Below are 19,624 nucleotides of genomic sequence, written 5' to 3'. Positions count from 1 at the left end.
TTAGAGCCTGCGTTAGGTCGGATTGGTGGAACATTGCTGTTTTCTTTTGTAGTGCAATATCTAAAATGAGGAAGAAAATCATATTGGGAACAGCATGAGTGTAAAAATACCACTAAATACTAACTAATACCTTGAATACATAATGCATTTTATCTGATGTACTCAATGAGCGTATATATGCTCATTGCATGTACTACAGTCCAGCAGTGTTTGCATACCATTACTAGACTATATCTACACTAAAATTTGATATATCACAGTCTGAAATGCCCTATGACAGTATGAGTATGGACTATAGTTATATTTTAAAACATCAACTGTCTGTCTACAACTTGATTTCTCACCTCTCAATCGTTTCCAATGCTACTTTTCTTTCCACTCCGGCATAACTTATCATTGCTTCCCAGGTTCTTGTCTACTCTATGAATATAGATTTAGACCAACCGACATTAGTAAAATTAATTATTTTCTTCTCTTTCACACAACCGTGCATTACAGAAACAGCCATTAATTTTTATTTCCAATATGCTATGGCCTGTATAGTAGTATAAGTCTGCCGAATAGTCAAGAAAAGTCAATAAATTAATCATAAACATTTCATGCAAGCCAGAAAATATCGTTGTTTGTGACATATTATTCTAGGTCTAGCCTTCCTTGGAGTTACCGCACCGTACCTATTTAACAACGTGTTATGAGCTAATGCTCAACTAAAATTGCTATTTATGGTAAGAATATACAAGCGTTTAATATCTTACTCATACTTTTCAACACCTCCTTAGAATAAATGAACTAATAATAACTGAAAAAAAAACTATGGAAAGGCTACTCAACGCAAAAGTGCGCAGTAGTAGTACATCTGATATTCATCCGACCACTGGGGATCCACCTACAGCTGACTAATTTGTTTGTTACGTCATGCAGAAGTCTGCGTTCATTGGCCCATGATACCGGAAAAGCAGAGAAAATAGGACAGATGGTAACACATATTTATTGTAGTAAAAGCGTTATTTCTGTAAAACGTGCAACATTTGGAAGTGGGAACAAGGCAATATCTGTTACTAAATTTCTAAGTAACATTTTAAAAATATTTTCAGGTAGTTACCTCATGTGCGCTACGAAACTGAAAGATAAATGGCCTCGGCTCGCGGCCTATTAGCACGATAAGACACGCCGCCGCAAATGCTGCAATGGAACTTTCCCCGAGCATCGACATTCCCGTTTACTCCGGGACATTGGCCAATCAAGCAAGATGCAGAAAGTGACGTAACAATGTCCTCTTTTCGCATCCGCTCTGATATTTTCCTCATTTTGTCGTAAACATTACCCCGTTTTCGCATTTTCGAACTTTATTCGTTAGTTTTCAGATGTGTTTCGGAAATTTAAATATAAATCAGACAATTCAATGATCACTCTGTCTTCTTATGAGTTTTATTTCAACTGCGGTAATAAAAAAAAACTAATGTAGAAATAGCTGTGATAGACTAGGCTAAAATCATTTACCGTTACTTTAAAAGACAGATTATTATGATGATGCGATGATTCATAATCATGGTTTGAAACAAATAGCCCATTTTACAGACGCCAACTCGCGAAACCACTCTTGAAATAAGCCCCGAAACAATGATTTTTCGGGGGTTAAAGGTCGGAGAAAGCTCAATAGACAAGGCCAATATTATCTGTCAGTACTTTACTTGCAACTGCAAGCGGCACGCAGTCAAATGGTTTCAATGAAAATAATAATTTTAACCAAGTTCATGAGCACCAACGACTAACATACCGATGAGCACTAACTCTACAAAATACTTTCAAATATGGGGTTAAGGGTCGGGGGAATATCCATGGCAACTCGCCATAGCGCACTGGTGCCATTGGGGAATTGTTTTTTTTGTGTGTGCGTGATTACGTCATCAAAAAAAGTGTCATTTGGGTGCATATCTGAGTGGAGTATCATGTGTATTAATTTTAAAATGTTTTGTTTACATGCCTGTATGCCTAATCCATAAACTAAAATAAATCTAATCTTTAAATGGTATTCTACGAATCACAACATGGAAAATGACTTGCAATGGACAACATAACTTGGGATATCAAAATTTGACTAACGATGTAAAAATGGGTTTTGGATAATATGTTTGTATTTTATTTATTTTTTATCATTGTGGATGTATAATTTTTTTGCCTCTTGATTTTTCTATGCAAATGTTTATTTTCTGGGAATGGGATCAAATCAAATTTGGATGGGAACTAATCAATTATTATTTCAATCAATTGGCATAAAAAAAATAAAAATTTGCGGAGGTTAAGTTTGTGTTTAAGCGACGCCATCTTGTATTTATGTGTAACAGAAATTATTCAAATTTCAACAGCAGTTCACATAAGTAATGGATGGTTAAGGCTTTGTTTTCAACTATCACTGCACTCAAACTGGACAAGGATCTCTTTATACTATTTCCAGTCACGCCTATTGTGATATGCTGACTGGCTGATAAAATTGAAAAGTCTTGAAAGCCATGAATGAACGTTTAGAGGACGCATTTACTGAAGTTGTTAAAAAGTTCACAACAATTGCAGAATTCAAAGATTTCGCACAATCAAGGAACGGACTCAAACTGAGTGTGCGAGATGTCACTACGATCACTGAAAACCACAGATTCGCTGTTGAAGAACAGGAGAAGAGAATACTCTGGCTTTGGGCTGAAAGAAATGGAGCGAATGCAAATCCACAGAGTATAAGCAATATTGTAACGCAATATTATGGAGCAGAACATCTAGCTATTCCTGCGCATGAAGAAAGGCTTGAAGATGTTTTTCCAATTGTTATTAGGCAGTTTAAAACCATAGAGTTTAAGAATTTCGCAAGGTCAGGGCAGGGATTATCTCTTGATGAGCATGAAGTTGATATTATCACAGAGAATAATAAGTTCTCAGTGGAAGAACGCAACCTAAAATTATTGTGGAGATGGAGAAATTCAAGACAACTGAACGCTGATGTTGCCGCTGTTATAGAAAGAATACGGCAATTAGTTGATGAATATATTCATGGATTGAATAAGGCAGAGGAAGCACAAACCATCCATGAAAACAATCAGGCAGAAAACGAACAGATCATTCAACCAAGGATGGTTGTGGAATCTACATCGGAAATATCTGAAAGTTTGTGCGAGTCTACTTTGCCTATCAAAGTGGGTGAAACCTCAGGATTATTTGAGAAAAAGCAAATGAAAAAAGAGTTTTCTTCTCCAAAATTAAAATCACTGAGGATATCTTCTGAAGCAAAAGAAGACGCAAAGAGTGTTGAACAGTTTCTGATAATTGTGGAGAATTTTATGAAGCAGAAGTTGGAACTCCGATTGAAGTCTGTGAAAGAAAAAACAAAGATGGATGATTTTATACTTCCCAAGATTTCTGAGTTTAAGGAATCGGACTCCAAGGAACAGACTTCGGACACTAAGAAACATACTAGTTTGCAACCAGTGGATATTACAAAAATTCATTCTGATAACTCAGTCAACCATGTGATGTTGCTAGGAGACACAGGTTCTGGAAAATCAACATTTGCACTGAGATATACTATGCTGGCTTCGGAAAAAAAGTTGGTCTTCTCAGAGGAAATTAAGATGGTCTATTTAGTTGAGATTTCTAAATTACAATGTGATAAGAAATCAACTGCATTTGATCTTCTATTCATCCAACAACTTGGATCGAAATTTCCAAAAAGTCTTCACAATATTGGGCAAGAATGGTTGAGTCTCAATTCAAAGCATGTTGTACTCGTCTTTGATGGTTTAGACCAAATTAAGAAACCTTTTGAAAATGAATACGGAAGTATCGGAGAGGACACTCCGGCGGAAACCAACACTATTATCGCCAATATTCTATCTGGCCACATCTACCCAGAAATGAAGGTCTTGTCGACTTCACGATGGCATGTTTATTGGAAACTTCCTCCAAGTCTCAAGGCAGCATCAACTCTGGCCTTAGGAGGATGGGATGATGAAACACTGAATCTTCTTGCTGAAAAGGTATTTGGTTCTGAAGCAAAAAGATTCATTTATGCTTTGAAAGAGAAAGCACAGTGTCTTGTTTCAAACCCAATGTTCTTTTTCTACATGGTCCGAGTGTTGAAAAATTCTGAGGAAAGTGATGTTGGCACTTTAACAAATTTGATGGTTTGTGTTCTGAAACTTTTTTCAACATCTTCTCATAAAAGAGACATAAATCGTCTTGTACTACAAGGCTTCATGAAGTTGGCTTACCATGGAATGATAGAGAATAGATTTGATTTCACAGCAAGTTATATTGAGTCTCTTAACCTGGATATGAAAGACATGCGTGGTTTGGTAGAGATGGATGCGGATACTGAATTTGTTGAGTATGTTCCTGATGACGATGACATGAGACTCCGATTTTCTCATCAAAGTATTCAAGAGATACTTGCTTCCCTGTATGTTTGCAATCTTGGTTTGGATGAATTTAAAAAGTTCATCAATGATAATTATTCTTTTAATTGGTTCTACATATTTAGAATGGAAGTTGTTATAAAGCATATTTTTGGAATTATTCTCAACAAATCAACTTCAGAAAAAGCAAAAAATTATCTTTCTGGTAACCTGCATATCAAATCTGAATACCTTTTGGATAAATTATTGGGAGGAAAAGTCATTTTATATCACTCAGACCTGACCTTTTTACATGAATGTGGTCCTGATGTGATAAAGAAAGTTTCCTCACAAATAAAAAAGGTGGATTTAAATCTAATCCCACCTGAAAAACAGCGTACCCTGTTGACTGTTGTAGAAAATTTGACTCCACTTGAGAATTTGAAATTAGGACACTCAGAAATACATCCTGAAATTTATTCTCTCCTGCTATATATTCTTGGATCTGTGCAGAGTGTCCATGTGAGATGCCTCGATTTGATCAAGTGTGGCCCGGATGCTGAGAAAGTATGTATCCTGATTGAAACCGCGATGAAGGGGAATCTTAAGATTGGATGTTTTTCAATAAGCAAAAGTCCAGCACTGGAACCTCTTGGTTATTTTTATGCTGTTGGGTTAGCTCATCATTGTGAAACATATGATATTGTCCTGAATAACTGTGATCTGAATGCAGAGAAAATAAGTGAGATGATTAAAGCAGTGGATGAATATGGAATGTATACGGGAATATTTTCGTTAGAAATCAGTGGTGAGAATCCTAACATGGATGAAGAAGCATTTACACAATTGGCAAAGTTACTAAGAAATATTGGGCAGCTTTATTTGACTCTAACAAGTAAGCAGTTATCAGCTCTTTGCACAAGTTTAGAAAATGAAAATGTCAAATTATCCGTCCTAAGTTTGTCAAAACCGACTACAGAACCTCCCACTAATGATGAACTGCTCATTCTTGCTAGATTAGCTCCAAGAATGGAACTTCTCTCTTTCAGTGACCCTGGTTTGAGTGATTCACAGTTGGCATTCCTGGAGACAGAGATAAAGAAAGTTTGCCCAACAGTATGGATAGAGCATTTTTTCGATTGTTTTGAAATACATAATCCGGATGCTAAATAATTATTGGTAAAATTACCTCAACGAGTACCTTACAATAAAAGTGGTGATTTAACTTTGAACGGCAATATTAAGGCTCAAACTAACTTTTGATATAAATCCCAGATTGGCACTACCAACGTATTTCTTTCCCAAAATTGCATCATACTGTTAAATACTAGGCCAGGGATGGCAAACCTTTTTTACTGAATGGGTCAAAAATTTCTTTTCTATTGTAGTAAAGAAGACCGTGGGTCATAGATATTTAATCAGAGGTTGCATCAAACTTGCGGTTGGATCTTTCCAATTGGTCTTGTAGTAATCTTTGGTTAGTATATATTATGTTATTTTGAGCTTTACATGCAGCTCTCAGTTATAAGGACTGAGGCGATTTCTGGTACTCTGCTTTTTGAACTTATTCGCAAGAATACGATTTATAATACTATGGCACACTTTGGTGGTTTCAAAAAAGTTTGAAAAGGAATTCCACTCTAAGAAAATTTTATATATTTTTAGATTGGTTTTCTGCTCCATTGTATTTCCGATTTTTGTGGTGGTTAATTAAGCCAATGAAATTTTGTTTTTTAATCAGCATTTATGTGAAAAAAAAATAAACTGCAAGGTAGCGTTTAGTTCTCGTCTACCCCCAGTGAATAGAGCTGTCCAAAACGAATATTTTCTTGATTCGAATCGAATATTTTTGTCAAATCAAACCGAATATTCGAATATTATTGCACAATCCCAAATCTGCCCGTATTGTATTTGGATATTTGGGGTTTTGATATTTTTTCTGGTTCCATTACATTTGCACCCATGACCATTGCGCCTGCATACTATTGCACCTATAGAAATTTTTTTGTTTTACGGATATTTGAACCCATACTAACCCTAACCCATGGGTTTTAGCACCCGCATATAGACTGAACCCGCGGATATACACAAGGGTTCAAATGCACGGTCACAATTTTTTCTGTCTATTGCATTTGAAATGTAATTTTGTGTCAAGAGTTGTTTTGTCTATTTCTCATACAGTATTGACTTGGAGTACTTGAAATCCAATTTATTACCCTGGGTGGGTTAGAAGAATGTAATCGTATGGTATTGTCCACCGAATCATTATATCCTTGATTATTGTGATGGGCATGGGGTTTAGATGTTTGGGTCACCGTTATCCAAAGACTTAAATGTAATTGAAAATGATTTTTTTGCATTTTGAAAGGGAGGGTTCCGACTCGCACCCCCTTAGGGTACACCTCTGATTGACTTGACCACAAACTCAGATGACCCTTGACTTAAGCATGTTACTTAATGGTGGAAGTTACGTGAACCAACCTACAGCGACGAGGAGTCCGACAATCCTTTCCCATATAATCATCCGAAAGGCAATCAGAGGTGCGAGGGCGAGCATATTCTTAATGTTTAGCACATTTGTTCTCAACCAGTGGGCCATAAAACTATTAAAAATTTGCTGGTTTTATTTATGTCACTCACAATAGTTAATTTTGATTGTAGCGGTAATCAATGATGATGCTGTTTTCTGCTACTGAGTGGTGATTCCCATTCTAATTATAAACGATAAAGTGTTCATTTTCGCAGAAAGATCTTGATTTTTCTTCTAGGGTTTCCCTTGCAATAAAAAGTTACGGGTCACAAGAATTTTACTGCAATGAAAAAGGGCCACAAAAAAAAAGTTAAGAACCACTGGCTTAGCACGATGTGCCACACCGACGAGCATCAGATCGCTGGTACACATCGTATACTAAGCATATCCGTGGCAAGCAGTTATCTGCATAAGCTCCCCTTTGGGCGATGGGAACACAGATGTGCCATTGCATGAATATGAAACATACTTATCGATTTTAATCGGTAAGTATGTTGATAGGTATTTGTCTGTCTGTTAGATGCACGCGATATCTCACGAAAGCGAGATGAATCTGCTCCAGATTTTGCATGTGCATTCATCATATGTCAGACCTGAAGCCTATTGATTTTGGATGAATTATGTCTTATAATTAGTGATGGGACACAAGGTGTCACTATGGAGTAAGAGCGCTTTTTTGGGGGATCTCTGACTGATATTCTTATTTTATATTTCTTAGCTACTGTGATAAGGCCTTGCTCTTTACCATGTACTTTTTTACATTTCAAGTGTTGTTATGGTTTATATAAATAAAGTTTATGAATTTGTATATTTATGGTTTTAAATTTTATTGATAGAGAATCCAAGGAGGACATTCTCAGCTTTGGCAGATTAATGCAAGTATAGTTAATTGAAGTTTGCATTCAAAATTTGATCAGAAAGAAATTAGATCAGTGCAATGGGCTGCTTGAATTAGAGGAATAAGCAAGCTGTGGAAATTTCTCTACACTTATTTTCTGTCGCTCCATAAGTGAGTGTACCAATATGGAGATAACTAATTTTGTTCGCCTACGGTAATTTACATCAAGTTGTGTAAAGGGACTGAAACCCATGGGCAGGGGGTATATTGAATTGGCAAACACAGATAGTCCCTGAACTCGTAATAGAATTAAAGTAAGGAAAAACAGAATAAAATTATGGACTTTAACCTGGTATACACACTGTTCCTTACACAATTTTCCTTATTTTAGTCCTATTATCAGTTTGAAGACTAGCCAAGAGCCTCCCGTAGTATTTATACCTAAAATTATGGCCTAACCCTAACCTAGTACACATATTACATTCCGATGTCCGCGATCTTGGTTCGCATACTTCGGGAGCCCCCACAAAGGTCTTTTGTGATAAATAATATTAAATATAAGCAACAGCCCACTCCCAGGACAGATATTGTCCATTTATCTGAAAAACGTATTGTTCTGCCATCTCAAATTCCCACAGATGTATCAAAGAATAGTGAAGATTTAAAACACTTATAAGCACTATCATATCTGAGGATGGGAGCCACAAAAACCATCCCCTCATCGGAAGGATTTTAAATATTTATCACCGGGAAGAGGAAAGTTGATAAGACGGACAACCACGGACACTCGTCCGGTTACCGGTCCACGTTGGGTATAGGATTAATAAGCCAGTTATATGTTTCAGGGGCATGGACTTGACACTGTTGTCTTGAAATAAAACATCATTTTTTGAAAATAAATATTATTAATAAAAAACAAACAGTAGCATAAGTCAAAATATAAATCAAACATGAACAAATGAATAAAATACAGTGGGAGACCCTAAAGTAATAAATTATATAGGCACATTATAATAATCATAAGATTTTGTCTAGTTTAGGTATATTCATGGACAATTGATGATATGTATCAATTAGAAAATTTAATTGTATGCCAAGTGTGTGCCACCATTCTCATGCTGATCAACAAATACTGAAATAGTTGACTTGGTAAAGAGAAAGGGATTAGTCAACTTTGGGTTATCATACTTCTTCTCTAAGCGGAAAAGTGATTCGATTAATGTGAACCATGGACTTGTTCAGTTATTGGGATGAGAATATGAAATCCATTCAAAACTGAAAGGCATGGATTTTGCTGAAAAACATCACAATACATAAATATGACTTTCCAAAAGTTACAGTAATAGATTAATAAAACATTTAGCTAATCTCAAACTGATGAAACATTTTTAGATAAAGCTTATCCAAGTTCATGTAAACGTAACAAACTTATTTCTGCAGCAACTATCCAAAACTTTTGTTATCTTTTAAAGGTTTTTCTGGCAACTTCGGCAGAATTTCTAATGACCTTGAAACTATCAAATGTTTTTGAACTGTTTTGGCGTTCGTTGAAAAATTCTGCTTTTTCTATCCGTGAACTTGGACTCCCTTGCGTTGTAATCCATTGTTTCACAATTGCAACGTTCTGTGGAGTTCCTTCTATCGTTCCTTGGACCGTTCCGTGTGCAGTGTTTATAATCCAGCCAGTAACATGGTGTTTATCGCAAGTTTTCTTGGTATATTTGCGGAAGAATACACCTTGTACTCGACCAAATACTTCAAAATCTAATAATTGGATAAGTTTAGAAGAGGGCATAGACATTTGTACGCTATGAAAGCAGAAAAACTTTCATAAAAATCCAGTAAAACAAATCGCATGCAGCTGAAAGCGAGCAATGAAAACCATGGAAAAATCAAAACAACAGCTGGATATAAGTTGATAAGTTTGACCTTTGATCCCGTGGAATAGGATTTTCACATTTACGCCGGGGGAGGGGGGGGGGGGGGGGAGAGGAAAGCCGAAAAGGCTTCTTAATCATTTGGCGTACCACGGTTTTGCGTCCGGTTATCAGTCCGTGTCTGGCATGTTGCCAGAGCCAGTTGTTTCAGATGCACTGATGGTGGAGGAAGCCGTACTACCGGTACCCGACCAGCAGTTACGTGAACCACCTCACTGCAAGGAGTCCAGCTACCGTATCCTCTCGCACATATTCATTCTCAATTCTCCCACATGATTGAGGATTTGAATCCTGGAAACTACACAGTTTAAACAGAGTTATGATGATGATGAGATTATTCCTAACGCTTAGCACGATGAGCCAACGTATTGATTCATGCAAACCACGAAGTCACGTGGTATGGTTGCCGCGTGGCTGCTGTTTGCTGCATTTCTTAATTAAAGTAGTTATACAACAAGGTTGGGTCAAACATGATGTTTCAGGACGCGTCAGAGGATGGAAGTTGGATTATTTCCGGTGAACGTGAAAACTGTCATACCTGGGAAGAAATGTGTCAGTAATGTATTCATTTTGCTTCAATGGTATCCTTAGCTGTAGGTTCAGTAGATCTATAAATTAATTCTTACAATCAAACAGTTGTATAAATAACTGTGTATTACACTTTAATGTATCACTGTATCATGCTGTTTTAATTCTGTAATGTAATTTTTATTCATTTATCATTTTTTTGAGCTGCCATGTAAAGCAGTACTTTGTTACAGGTACCTGTTACCTATAACGCTGTACTGCTGTACCAGGAATGCCATATTCAGATATTGGATACTTGAAACTATTTTTGCCTATAAAAATTACTTAAGTATTTATTTAGTATTTAATACAGTATTGCATGGCATTGTCTGGGTATTCAAGTCACCCTTTTTAGACGACATAAATGACTAGAATTGTATGAACAAAATTATTATCTCACGCTAACAGGATGAAGGACTTGGAGCTCGGAGAAAATTATGAGCAAATTTTGCAAAAAAAATCTAATGAGATACGACCAGTGATCAAGTAAAGGGATTCAAAATTTTAAAAAAATTCTTTATGGTACCGTATGTAACTCACTGACAGTAGAAACCAGAAACTCATTTCAGAAATACATGCAGAACTAATAGCTTTACAAAATCACTGATAATCACAACACTCTAAGAACATTTTGCACGTATTGCGACCAGGTGGTGTTGGGAGTCAGACCCACGTTTTGAATGTAAAGAAGGATTTTTCTTTATCATACATAGCAATTTTCATAGCTTGAAACACTTTTGAGGCCCTCAAGTACTGTTACACTCCAACTCAGCAATTAGAAATTCCTGAAATTCCCTTGAAAGTTTCTGGCTGCCTACACCCTCTATTTCGAACCACCTGAATGCCGAAACTCAATACATCCATTAATTATTACAGTTCAAATATTAATTAATAAGCCATGGCGAGAAGTATCACAATTATTCAAAACGAGGATTTGCAAGATCGTTTTCTGAGGAATAGAATATCTCTGGACAATCTATCAATGAGATATGAATGTGCTTATGGTAAATGCGTCCTCGCAATTACCGGGAGAGTACATGTCGCCAATCTCGCTTATGAAAAGTATGTCTTTACTAGAGTGACTTTTGACAATTGGGCTACTTATCAAGATTACCAAGGAGCATGGTTGCACACTGGCTGGGACGGAAAAGGTGATATTTTTACGATTGGATTTGTGCGGCCGAAGAAACAAGAATATGATGTGGAGTTTGCTATTTGCTGTGTTCAAGCAGGAATGGAATTGTGGGATAATAATTACGGAAGGAATTATAAGTTTCATCTCGAAGAGGAACCTATCAGTGATAAATGAAGTTGAACCAGGTTAAGAATAAAAATGGTTGAAATCAAATGTTTTCTTGAAAAAAATATTTTCGAATATGAAATTAAAATTTGCAGATGTCATTGAAATTGGTAGAAATCGTAGAAATATAGAGTGTCCATAAGGTCTTGAAATTTTTCAAAATTGCAAAGGGAATTTATCGATGCCATGTATTGTTTTGGCCTTCACAGATATATTAAATGAACAATACTGATTAAAAAACTTTAAACCTGGTTAAGATATATTTAGAACTGACTTCATAACAAAATTGAAACTGTAATGGCCTTTATCGACACCCTGTATGATCATTTGTCCATTTATACCAGTATTAGGAAATTAAATTCATGTTATCAAGATATCAAATTCTTGTAGATTATGGCTGAAACTGTATGAAATTATAACATTATTATATGATTCAAAATTCTCTTGCTGTATTCATTTTCATTAATTTACATTACAACCTTGCATTGCAAAAACTGGCTTACACACTAAAATTGTTTTGAATTGTTATATTTCTATTTTAAAATTTAGGAACATTTAATTCAGACTTATTATATACAGGATGTAATACCTATTTTTAACATTTGCACATTTTGTTGTGTCTAGTATTGTATAATACCACAAGCTTCATGATTTACTCATATTTATACCTGCATGAGTTTCCAGAATCTCGTTGCTAGGTTTTCACATTCATTTTGAGCTCTGCAAAACATTTCTCTGCAGTATAGTTATCATAAGGGCTATTCCAAGTGACTCTACGGGACAATCCCAGAAATTTTACATGTTGTTAGATTCAATATATTTTTACATGTTTTGTTTCATTGTCCAATCAGTTGCTTTATGGGGTTTGAACAAAATTACACAAAGTTACACATAAGACTTATTAGAGGATATAAAATACTCGTATATAGTAAAATATAGCGTGACTCTACGGGACGGCAAGTCCACCATGCATTACTTTCACGACACACGAAAAAATTGATGAAATTCAACAGTTCTTGGATTGGCCCATAAGCATATGTATACAATATATATACTTGTCTGTACAACCTCTTGTTTGTGTATTTTGGCTCCCCCTGTTATATCCGTATTTTTTTTGGAAATTGTTAGATGATTGTGGGAATGACATGAGCATTCATAACGAATCCAAGGAATTTGTGTACTGCGCTACACTAAGACCCCACTTTCTTGTTTTGACACTATCATATCAAGGGCTACAACCCAAAAAAGTGGAATGAGGAAAAATTCTTTTTTATTTTATTTTTTTATTGAAATACTCTAATCAGTTTGAAAGGCACCTATTTCTTTGTAATAGTTTCATAGAATAGTTTCATGGAATTTTGTCAGAATTTTAACATTTACAGTTCGTAGCTTTTTTACTTGTTATTCAGTGCACTTACTTTGTATACACTCAGCATAAATAGATCACAATTTACTTACACAATCATATTTCAAAGGATGTTAGTTTTTTATGTTTGCTTTTTAGTAAGCATGGTGGCCGCTTTCAGTTACCGCAACCAGTCTAGGTTTGGTTGACCAGGGCTTCCGAGACTTTCAAGCTTGTTATTCCTATCACCATATATAAATAATTGGTTCTCCCGGAGTATGTGAACCAAGATGGCGGACACCGGAATATAGTATGTGTACCAGATTAAGGTTAGCCCATAATTTCAGATACAAATACTATGGAAGTCACTTGTCTAGTCTCCGAACTCGTAAATGAACTAAAATATGAAAAATTGGGATAAAATTATGTCCTGACCCTAACCTGGTACACATACTATTTTCAGGTGTCCGCCATCTTGGTTCACATACTTCGAGATTACCGTAGTTTCTAACCTTTTACTTCAATTTTTCTTCAATCAACTATTCAGCGTTATCAAGGTTTTCGCTGCGCTATAACCAGTATTGCTTTTCTTGTATCTCTCCTAACCCTGGAATGCCCTATTTTATTTCTATATTCTGTTTATTTAATGTATTTTTAATATGGTTATAAAAGATGCCACTGATTACTGATTTATGTTATATTATGCAGGTCATAGTTAAATTACTGTGTAAGAATTATAAATCAAAATGTCTTCGAGAAACACTTCTATAATGGACCTGACATCGTCTGTGAAAGACAGACTACAAACTAAAAGGATAGCCTTACAAAACGTATACATGCGAGACGAATCAAAGTACGGCCAATATGTTCTCGCAATTATGGGAAATGTGCAAGTTGCAAACTTATTTTATGAGAAATATGTCTTCGCAAGGGTGACGTTCGATAATTGGGCGACTTACGAGGATTTCAATGGATCTTGGTTGAAGTCAGGAGAAGGTATTTAATTTTTTTAATTAATTAGAATCATAATTGGCAGCTAATCAGGGCCGAGAAATTGGGAGCCATGGAGGTGTAGTGTTCCAGTGAAGATGGAACGAAGCTTTCTTTTATAAGATTGAACCGAGGCTACTGGGAATCTTGGTGGATCTAAGTTTTTAGTTATTTTTTCACATTTATAGTCAGGAGCTAGAATTGGAGCTTTGGATATTTCAATCCAGCTCTCCAGCAGGCTCGGCAGTGTGGCCCATAGTGCTATGCGTTAGGAACACGCTCGCCACCGCATCTCTGATTACCCTTTGTGGGATCACAGGTTCGAATCCCATGCGGGGATGATAATGTGCGAGAGAATTGCTGGACTCCTCGCCGCCGTGGGGTGGTTCACGTAACCGCTGGTCGGTTACGGCTTCCTCCACCATCAAGTCCATGCTTCCGAAAACAAATAACTGGCTAACTAATCCCATACCTGAATTGGACTGGTGACCGGACGAGAGGCTGTGGTTCGCCATATGATTAAGCTTAAGTCTTATCGTCTCCTCTGCCCCGGGATAAATATGTAAATCCTATCCCTAGCCCTGTAGCTAATCTCATAGTGACTGTATGAAGAGCAGCAAAATGGCTCAATTTACCGTAATAGCAATATCCCAATACCAGAAAACCAGGTGTCTGTTCTGTCTTGGTAAACTATACGAAGCTATGCAGTCAAACACGAATCTCTATTACTGGTAGTTAGCTTCCACCTTCACCAGGGGTGTGCAACATTTTTTGTCAGTGGGCCATATAACCAGCTTTACACATCTAACTGGGCCACACAAAAAATTTAGCGGGAAAGGCAAGAGAAGAGAATGTATCTAACGCTTAGCCTTACGGTAATAAATGCACCGGACAAACCGGCGAAAGATTTAACGCATCGACAAGAGCAAAAAACATTACTTTTTTTTATTCATGTACATTTTTGAACAGAAAACTGTCGGATTAGGATTTTATGTTTGATGGGTGAAAACCTTGGTTTTGACATGGGCTCATGCTAAATGGTTTGGAGGGCTGGGCTGTGACCCGTGGACCCCCTGTTGCACACCCCTGCTATATAAAAACATTCCCACTGCGATATTATAGCAGCAATGACAAAAGACAAAATAAAGGTGTTAGTGTGCAGCAAGACTCTTAGTCTTGAATCACTCATAGATAGAATATACACTTTTTTTTTTCACCGATCTTTTCAAGCCATTTTTTAGGATTTATTAAAGTAATTTTTAGGTTGTCGAGGTTTCTTATTTTTTATTTTTTTAAATGATTATTAAACTATCCGTAGAGGTTACACGAGAATAACTGCCAATCCTTCCTCAATGCCTTCGAGCTAGCGGATTCGTATGCGTATAATGCAAGGATACTGTAGCAGGAATAAACGGACCATACTATGCAATTCAAGAGTCCGGCTGCACACTGACTAGAGCTAATATCTGAAGCCTAAAATGTCAATCATTATGTTTGAGTCTGGTCAGGCTTCTCTATCGCCGAATTTTAATTTTCAAATGAGGCGTTTCAATCGTGTTTTGGCCACGAGAGACCGGGGTCTGCAAAAAAAAGTTGCCAACACGACACATACTGTACTAAACTCTTGCAATGACAATTCAATGAACTCCTAAATAAAATATGAAATTTCGGGTTTGCTTCAGGCTCGTGCCTGCAAATCCAGTTAATCAGTCGGAAATCCAGTTAATCAGTCGGGTTGGGTTTAATACCCATGGGCCTGGGTCGGGCCGGGCTGGAATTTTTAGGCCCAATCTTACCTCTAACACTGACTTAAAATTAATGTTCTTTTTTCAGGCACTGATATTTTCACTTTCGGATTTACTCGTCGTGACAAACAAGCCGTGGAAGTTGAGTTTGCTCTGTGTTGTGTGCAAGGAGGAATCCATACCTGGGACAACAATAACGGCGAGAATTATAGTTTTAAACTATCTGGAGGAAAACTGATACCATCAAGTTATTAGGGGGATTCGTAATCAATTAGAACATTTTAATTATTTAACAGTTAATTAATTAACACTCGCCATGATTATTTTGAATAATGCTTACCAGATTAGGGATTTCCAAACTGAGGGTCATGACCCCGCATAGGGCCATGCAAATAATTTTAGGGCTCCCAAAGAGTATACCAATTTCACACAATATCTATTGTACATTTTTAGACTTTTGATTTGAAACACGATTATTAAAACTAGTGTGAAACATAAATCTAACGATTTCAGGAGAATACATATGATCAGGGAAGTGGCACCATGACAATATCAACTTTGATTGTGAGATCCAAGAAGCGTGCGACATGGGGTTGCGTAAAATTTAATTTATAGCAATGGGTCGGGATTTCAAAAGTTTGTGAAGGCCTGAATCAGATCATCCTTTCCACAAGTTTGACTGAAAAAGTGGTTCTTAAACCTAAATGATACGCTTCCCCCTTTTATGGACACTTGTGACTTTCCAGTCAAAGAATTGGTACCTAGTGTATGTCTTTGCTTGCGGCCCCCAGAGACAAGCTCCATGGCGCTCTAGGTGGTCCGAAGGCCCAGTTTTACAAAGTGTGGCCGAAATAAATATGCTTCTTTTATACTTTTGCACTGGTGTCACCATATGCATATACTGCTACAGCAAGTAGTTGGCTATTGGCAATGCTGATTTTTTTGAAATTATAATATTCTTATGTACAAGTTGACCCGAAAAACAGAACCCAGATCATCAGGACATATTATAGAGAGAACGTAACTTTTGTGCAATGCATACTAATTTTCCTCATTTTCCCTATTTTCTGTTTGAATTATAATCATACATAAAGTTAACAGCAGTGGTTCTGAGACGATAGGGCGCCCCTCACAAGGGAAATGAAGATTATTAAAAATAAAAAGATTTGTTAGATTTGATCTGCCCACCTTATATTGGATATTTACATTCCTTTATTTTGGATAATTTCGCCCCATCCATGTATTTTCAATGTGTTTTTTTTATAAAACATACTTCCTATTTCTTACTAATTGTTCTTCGTAGCTTATTGTTGGCTACCGGTCGTTATTTTTTAGGTGGTGCGGGAGACTTGACTAATTCCAAGAAGTGGCTTTGAAAGTTTGAGAACCACTGGTTTACAATAATTATTTTTGATCGTATTTGATATTTTATGCCTAATCAAGTATGTTTTTTTGGGGCTCCCGAAGTATGCGAACCAAGATGACGGACATCGGAATGTAATATGTGTACTAGGTTAGGGTTAGGCCATAATTTTAGGTATAAATACTACGGGAGGCTCTTGGCTAGTCTTCAAACTAATAATAGGACTAAAATAAGGAAAATTGGAAAAAAATTATCGCCTAACTCTAACCTGTTACCCATGTTACGTTCCGATGTCCGCCATCTTGGTTCGCATACTTCGGGAGCACCGTTTTTTTGATATGATACAAATCGTGTCAAATTATTTTTTGATTACTGAATTATGTCACAAAGCACTTTTTCTATATTTCTACATATTTTATTATAGTATCAATCACACATTATAAATACCTCTTACAGAGCTATTCCATGTTCACAATGGGTGAGTGTCCTGCATAAGCCATGATCACTATATGCAGGGATGTCCAACAAAACTAATCGAATATTCGAATACATGCAATTTAATTATTTGATATAAAAAAAATTTGAATATGGAAATAAATAAAGAATATTTGGAGATTTCAAGCTCTCAGACAGGCAGATCAAAGCGTGTCATATTTTGACTGATAACGAACAACACAGAAAAACAATGATCTTCATATTTATGTAATTTCAGATGTGATCAACCGTATGATTTTTCAACTTCCTCCAATTTAGAATGTCTTTGATATTCCATATTCAAAAATATTTTTTAAGAATGTTTTCGGAATAGTGAAATATGCTATTGGCCATCTCTGGCTGTATGGTTAAAATTCTGGTACCATCCATTCAGTAATTTCCCCAACACGAATTGACACAACACAACATCAGGCGGGCCAGATTGAATTACCCAACCGGGCAGATTTGTTGGCCCGCGGGTCGCAGTTTGCGCATTTCAGTTCTAGCCTAAGAGAATGTAACAAAAGTCAACAGTCCTAAAAATTTGGGGTGGTAACGTTTTTCCTCCAGGATAAATATGCAAAATCCTATCGCAAGTTCCAATGAACTACTTTCATTTATTTCACTCGTATAAAGATTGTACTGAGTTAAATTTTGTTATTTTTCTGACTAATCTGTCTACCATCGCCAATGATTCTGTCAATCAGTGCACTTAATTAGGAATTTTGCCAACAATGGATGTTCAGATGTTTTTTTAAGATTTGTTGCCACATTTTTCATACAATAATTTTTATTCTACATAATGATTTAAACCAGGGGTGTGCAACCTTTTATCCAGGTGGGTTAAAAATTTTGGGCATTGATCTTATGACAAGCGTTGCGCGCTTCGCAAAAGCTTGCTGTTAGGGCATTGTAGCATCATAGGCATAGGTAGTAAATTGGATTGAACACAGCGGGTTTGACATTACGTGCACGTACCAGATTAGACTAAATTAGAAATTCGCTACGTGGGCCGCACACCATTTGAAATTGGCATTTCTCCGCAGGCGCACAATTTTTATTTGTGGGTCGCATTTGGTCCGCGGGCCACACGTTGCACACCCCTAATTTAAACTTTTCCATGTTATAAATACGATTTTGTATCTCTAAATCTGTAACAGCGCCCCCTCACAGATAGAACCGATTATACAGATTGTCCAAAAAAATTCGCTCAATTTCATAGTAATAACATTTGGAAATTTCTTCATTCCGTTTCCTAATATTGTTCTTGTAGTTCTTATTTATCATACAATAAAATTTATTTGAACTTACAATTGTTATAGAATCGGGCAAAATTTTCAAACACCCTGTATATTAAGAGGACCTCCAGAAGTATGCACACCAAGATGGCGCACAACCTGAACACAGTATGTGTGTACTGGTTAGGATTCAGGTGGTGAGACATCTTGGTGCGCATACTTCTGGAGCACCAAATTAACCCTTTTTTTGGATGTTGGTTTTCTAAATCCTACCGGTCGACTTGCTGATTCTACTAACTGATTTTAACAACCTGTTCTGAGCAAGTGTAATGGAGATACTGGTAAACTTATCGTAGTTGAATTTAGATTCGCATATTCATAGTTTACTTTTTGCTGAATAAAATAATAGTCCAATTTGAACTCAATTCCCCCCAGTTCAATCAAGCATAATTTGCCAGAATATCTCAACCTTGGTGAAGTTTAATAAATTCTGTCAGGTCACACTTGATTGCTAGTTAAAGCCAGACTAATACATTCATATTTTACTCTTTGTGTTATCATATCCATATTGTTCAATGAAAATAATTCTAATTAGACTCACCGTAAGCCCCTGTGTTCAATCAAGCCTAATTTGTCGGAATATTCTAAACCTCAGTAAAGTTCAACAAATTCTGTCAGGTCACACTTGATTGCTAGTAAAATTTAGTCCCACATCCATATTTTACTCTTGTGTAATTATACCCAGTTTGCTGAATAAAAAAGTTTCACAACACCTCTTGTTCAATCAAGCATAATTGGCCAGAATATAATAAACTTTAGTGAAGTTTAATAAATTCTGTCGGGTCATGCTTGATTGATTTTATTGCGAGGTTAAGTCAATTAATGGTGTCTATTTACTCAGAAGCCTAGATTAACCCA

General features: G+C 36.4%; 4 protein-coding genes across 5 annotated transcripts in view; 3 read left to right on the top strand and 1 right to left on the bottom strand.

Annotated features, from left to right (window-relative positions):
• Positions 1–1,925: 1,925 nt before the first annotated feature.
• LOC144432106 (uncharacterized) overlaps positions 1,926–19,624 on the top strand; it is a 109,612-nt gene continuing 91,913 nt past the window's right edge. The window contains exon 1 of the mRNA XM_078120183.1: positions 1,926–6,321. Within this exon, the coding sequence (XP_077976309.1) occupies positions 2,511–5,552 (3,042 nt within the window). The 5' untranslated portion in view covers positions 1,926–2,510 and the 3' untranslated portion in view covers positions 5,553–6,321. The remainder of the gene's footprint in view (positions 6,322–19,624) is intronic.
• LOC120340376 (acylphosphatase-1-like) lies at positions 9,207–9,548 on the bottom strand. Its single transcript, XM_039408618.2, has one exon. It carries the CDS (start codon positions 9,546–9,548, stop codon positions 9,207–9,209), a length of 342 nt encoding a protein of 113 aa, XP_039264552.2.
• LOC144432111 (protein phosphatase 1 regulatory subunit 3B-like) lies at positions 9,858–13,604 on the top strand. 2 transcript variants are annotated; one of them, XM_078120191.1, is made up of 2 exons: positions 9,858–10,773; positions 11,128–13,604. In XM_078120191.1, exon 2 carries the CDS (start codon positions 11,150–11,152, stop codon positions 11,558–11,560), a length of 411 nt encoding a protein of 136 aa, XP_077976317.1. In that variant the 5' UTR covers positions 9,858–10,773; positions 11,128–11,149; the 3' UTR covers positions 11,561–13,604. The 2 variants fall into 2 exon arrangements, with proteins under 2 accessions (XP_077976317.1, XP_077976316.1); XM_078120190.1 differs by having other exon boundaries at positions 9,860–10,236; positions 10,660–13,604.
• LOC144432110 (protein phosphatase 1 regulatory subunit 3B-like) lies at positions 13,604–19,609 on the top strand. Its single transcript, XM_078120189.1, has 2 exons — positions 13,604–13,892; positions 15,720–19,609. Exons 1-2 carry the CDS (start codon positions 13,643–13,645, stop codon positions 15,884–15,886), a joined length of 417 nt encoding a protein of 138 aa, XP_077976315.1. The 5' UTR covers positions 13,604–13,642; the 3' UTR covers positions 15,887–19,609.

This window comes from Styela clava, chromosome 14 (assembly GCF_964204865.1).
Source record: "Styela clava chromosome 14, kaStyClav1.hap1.2, whole genome shotgun sequence".
NCBI classification, from domain to species: domain Eukaryota; kingdom Metazoa; phylum Chordata; class Ascidiacea; order Stolidobranchia; family Styelidae; genus Styela; species Styela clava.
The sequence above is the reverse complement of the archived record's forward strand: the minus strand, read 5'-3'. Positions and strand labels throughout refer to the sequence as shown.